This window comes from Penaeus monodon, chromosome 3, assembly GCF_015228065.2.
Source record: "Penaeus monodon isolate SGIC_2016 chromosome 3, NSTDA_Pmon_1, whole genome shotgun sequence".
NCBI classification, from domain to species: domain Eukaryota; kingdom Metazoa; phylum Arthropoda; class Malacostraca; order Decapoda; family Penaeidae; genus Penaeus; species Penaeus monodon.
In genome coordinates, this window is record NC_051388.1 from 53,764,995 (window position 1) to 53,769,994 (window position 5,000).

Here is a 5,000-nt window from a genome sequence, read left to right on the forward strand (position 1 = left end):
GAGTAAGGGTCGTGTAGGTCCTCCTCGGCGTCGCTTCTGCCGGAGAGACGACGGACGCGAGAGTCGTCAGGGATGCCGCGTCGAGGATCTCCAAGGGGCCGAGGGACGCTGTAGTAAGGGCTGGGTGTCCTCTTCTGCCCCGAGTCGTAGGTTCCTCGAGGATCACGTGAGGGACGGCTGTCGTTTGGGAGGCTTCTGGTGTCGAAGGAGGAGCGGGGGGGTTCTCGCTGGGTGTAGGACTCGATGCTACTTCGAGGTCGAGGGATCAGGCTGGGCGGAGGACACTGCTGGAGGCTGGAGGAGGACAACGGGTTGGAGGAGGAGGTCGGGGAATCCTGCTGGAAGGACGGGTTGTCGTAGCCGTTCATCTCCTTGAAGCTCTGGACCGGGATGCTGGTGGCGTTGGTCTGGAAGGCAGTTGGCTTTCTGAAGGAGGTTTTGCAGAATCACACACTCACACAAACAAATGCACAAGTAGAAGTAAACAAACAAGAATTCACACATGAACAAACAAGCAAATTATCGCCCTCTGTCTCTCTGTCTGTCTGTCTGTCTCTCTCTCTCTCTCTCTCTCTCTCTCTCTCTCTCTCTCTCTCTCTCTCTCTCTCTCTCTCTCTCTCTCTCTCACACACACACACACACACACACACACTCACACACACACACACACACACACACACACACACACACTCAAACAAACAAATAAACACTCTCAAACACACAAACAGAAAAACACTCGCACAAACACACACAAAACACACCTACTCGACTCGTCCTCCTTCAACATTCCCCCCAAGTATTCCTCACCTTCCTGAGTTCGTCCTCCACCCTCAGTTTCTTCTGCTTGTGGATCGCGAACACACCCACCACAAGGAGTGCCAGAAGGATCCCGCCCCCTACAGATGCCAAGACTATCAGGAGCCAAGGGCTGACCTTATTCATCCTTATCAGTTTCTCGGCCAAAGTTCCGTCAGCATCATCCAGACCCTGTTGGAGGAAATGCCAGAGATAAGGGTGTTGTGTCGACGGGGCTTGGGATAAATAGTGCAGTGATGTTAAGTGAAAAAAAAAAGACTCAGCGGAATTAATTTTGTGAGGTTCCAGCCAGTGATAAAATGTCGATAACACATTGATGATAGTTTTCACACAGGCTCTTATACGTCGTGATAACAATTTCTGGGAAACGCGGTTATGCAAGCTGGGTATAACTACAAAATACATATCATGATGATGCTTTATAAGGTTCTTTACAAGTTATGTTAAGGAGAATATACCTTAGTTATTATAGCCAAGTCTTCATTTTCATGTAAAGATACTGCATATAACGGGGTCCCAGAAAGCGTATTATTTAAATATTCATCCTCTCTATCTCACTCTCTGTCTATCGATCCGTCCGTGTATTTATTTATTTATTATTCTGCCAGTCTATCTATCATTTAATCTATCTATCTATCTATCTATCAGCTAATCTGTTATCTGTCTATCTATCTTTGTCTCAATCAAGCACTTCCACTCCCTGGCTCCTATCTCTCATCATTTTTCTCTCTCTCTCTCTCTCTCTCTCTCTCTACATCTATCTATCTATCTCTCTATCTTCCAATCCTATTTTTCTGTCAGTTTAACGCCCATCATTCTTTTAGCCTATCTATCCACCTCTCTATCTCTCTATCTCTTTCGTCATTGCCTCACGTTGAATAATCCTCGGTTATCTTAATCCACTGACAAGATATGTAAAATAAATATGTTATACAACCAGGGATTCTAACTCGCTCTTGTATGTGATTCATTTTTACGGTAAAATCCTAATTTCGCTTTGTAAACGGCTTTTTGTAAAGATCTCGCGATTTTCTTTCTTTTTTTTTCGGTGGTAATTCACTGTACCATCAGTGAAATCAGAATGAAAGAAGAAGAAATGTGTGTGTGTGTGTGTGTGTGTGTGTGTGTGTGTATGCATGTATGTGGATATGTGTGTGTGTGTGTGTGTGTGTGTGTGTGTGTGTGTGTGTGTGTGTGTGTGTGTGTGTGTGCATGTATGTGGATATGTATGTGAGTGTATGTGAGTGTGCATGTGTGTGTGTTTGAAGAAGGAATGTATAAATATATATATATATATATATATATATATATATATATATATATATATATATATATATATATATATATCAAAGGTCATGAAGACGTATAAACTGTTAAAGTTAGTAGCTTGCTAGTTTCTGTTACACTTTGACAAAAGGCAACGTAACAGAGGCACCTCAACCTTCGTCCATGCGCTCTTCAACCAACCTGCTGCAGTTGCTTAACGCCTGAGACCAAGGCGTCCCTCTCCAGTCTCTCTACGAAGGTCGGGTCGCTCTTCACCTGGTCCACCACCTGCCGTAGATCCTCCTCGAGGGCGTGGATCTCCTTCAGCGTGTCCTCCGTCTCCTGGCCTTGGTTGACCTCCCGGGTGACGTTCCCGACGCCCTCCATGACCTCGAGGAGCCGCGCGCAGAGGTCGTCCTCCTCCTCGCAGATCGCAGGGGGGAGCAGGGTCGTCCTCGCCCTTATTACAGCGTCCTCCTGCCTCGGCCTGACCTCCCTGACCCCCCGTTTGACCTCGATCGACCTCTTGCCTCTAACCTTGACCCCGGAAGTGCCATTAACATCCTGGTCCTCGGTGGTGGCTAGTGTTCGCTCTGAGGAAGTTAACGTCGAGGAATCCTGTGGTGTTTTTAAGGGAGTCCCGAGGGATGTGTCTGAAGGAACTGGGGTTGTGTTTGCAGAAGGACCTGCGGTTGATGAAGGATCTGAGGTTGTATTTGAAGGCGTGGGTGTGGCAGAAGGGTCTGTGGTAGTAGCTGAGAAATTTGTGGTTGTAGACGAAGGATCTGTAGTTATAACAGAGGAGTTTGTGGTTGTAACCGAAGGATCTGTAGTTATAACAGGTGAGTCTGTGGTTGCAGCCGAAGAAGGTGAATAATTTGTAGTTGTAACCGAAGGTTCTGTGGTTATACTCGAAGAATCTGTAGTTATAACAGGGTAGTCTGTAATAACAGAAGGGTCAGTGGTTGTAGCTGAAGAATTTGTTGTTACAACCGAAGTGTCTGTGGTTATAACGGGGGAGTCTGTGGTTGTAGCCGAAGGATCTGTTGTTATAGATAAAGGATCTGTGGTTATAACAGGGGAGTCTGTGGTTGCAGCCGAGGAATTTGCGGTTGTAACCGAAGGTTCTGTGGTTATAACAGATGAGTTTGTGGTCGTAGCCGAAGGATTTGTTGTTATAGTTGAAGGTTCTGTGGTTATAACGGAAGAGTCTGTGGTTGTAGCCGGCGAATTTGTGGTTTTAACCGCAAAATCGGTAGTTGTAACTGAAGCATCGGTGGTTTTCGCCGGAGAATCAGTGGTTGTAGTGGATGAGGTCAATGGGCGGGACGTCGTGACCGCGGGCGTGGTTGTGGGCGGGGCAACGACGTCCAACAGACGCATCAGCTGGAGGTCAATCCTCTCCAGACCTTCCTTGATATCTCGCAGGAGTTTCTCTTCCGCAGCGCGACCGTCTGAAGAGAGGAACAAGGAAAGTAAATAATGGGGGGAGAGAGAGAGAGAGAGAGAGAGAGAGAGAGAGAGAGAGAGAGAGAGAGAGAGAGAGAGAGAGAGAGAGATACAACGAGAAGGAGGAGGAGGAGAGGGGAACAGAGAGGGAGAGAAAAGGGGTAGGTGGATTGAGAGACAAAGAAGAGTGAGAGATAGGTGGATAGATAAATAGATTTAGGTATGAGGGATGAAGGGAGGGAAAGAAAGAGAAGATAAGAGAAAAGAAGAGAGATAGATAGATAGATAGACGCACACACACACACACACACACACACACACACACTCACACACACACACACACACACACACACACACACACACACACACACACGCATATATATATGTGTATATATATATATATATATATATATTATATATATATATATATATATATATATATATATATATATATATAATCATGTAAAGATACATAACAGACAATGGATAAATAGCCGAAGTAGAGAAAATACAATTAAATTTATGTATATATAAACGTAGTAAGATTATATATGGTAACTAGAAAAATATGAAATTAATTATATAGATTGGTTTATTGGCAATCAATGGACAAAAGCAATAATAAGATAAATATAAGTACAATAGGTATAACGTGGAACAGAGAGAGAGAGAGAGAGAGAGAGAGAGAGAGAGAGAGAGAGAGAGAGAGAGAGAGAGAGAGAGAGAGAGAGAGAGAGAGAGAGAGAGAGAGAGGGGGGGGGGGGGAGAGAGGGGAGGAGGAGAGAAGAGGAAGGAGAGAGAGAGATGAGAGAGAGAAGAGGAGAGAGAAGAGAGAGTGGAGGAGAGAGAATAGGAGAGAGAAGAGAGAAGAAGAGAGAGAGAGAGAGAGAGAGAGAGGCGTGGGGGAAGAAAGAGGGAAAGAAAAGAGAATGGGATAATGAATGGTAACAGTAATAACAGTAATGATTATAACAACATCATAAACATCAACATCAACAACAATAATAATAATGACATTGATAACAATGATAATAATGTCAATAACAATAATGATATCAGTAACAATAATAATTATGCTAATTATATTATGATGTCAATAATGATAATAACAATAACAACAGTAATAATGATGATAATAATAACAACAACAGTAATAATGAAAATGATAATAATAACAATGATAGTAATAATAATGATAAGAATTAAACCAAAAATTCATAAACACGACTTGACATCAAAACTCCTATTCCCCACCTGACGTCGCCTGCCCACTCCTGGCGCTGAAGACGAGCACTGACGTCACCAACACCATCTTCGCGATTCGCTCCATCTCTGGCCTGGATGTCACATGGGAGATGACTGACGTGCGGATGCTCTGGAAGGCAGGGATGTCATGAGAACGATATTTTCTTATGGATGTCTTCAAATTGTTTGGGAAAGGGGACATCGGGGAGGAGGAGGAGGAGGAG

General features: G+C 44.2%; 1 protein-coding gene across 1 annotated transcript in view; it reads right to left on the reverse strand.

Annotated features, from left to right (window-relative positions):
- Positions 1–5,000, reverse strand: part of LOC119597166 — an 8,882-nt gene that overhangs the window by 493 nt on the left and 3,389 nt on the right. The window contains exons 2-6 of the mRNA XM_037946699.1: positions 4,786–4,906; positions 3,101–3,536; positions 2,284–3,019; positions 808–987; positions 1–407 (exon numbers count right to left, since the gene is read on the reverse strand). The exon at positions 1–407 is cut by the window's left edge and continues 493 nt beyond it. Of these exons, the coding sequence (XP_037802627.1) occupies positions 1–407; positions 808–987; positions 2,284–3,019; positions 3,101–3,536; positions 4,786–4,861 (1,835 nt within the window). The 5' untranslated portion in view covers positions 4,862–4,906. The remainder of the gene's footprint in view (positions 408–807; positions 988–2,283; positions 3,020–3,100; positions 3,537–4,785; positions 4,907–5,000) is intronic.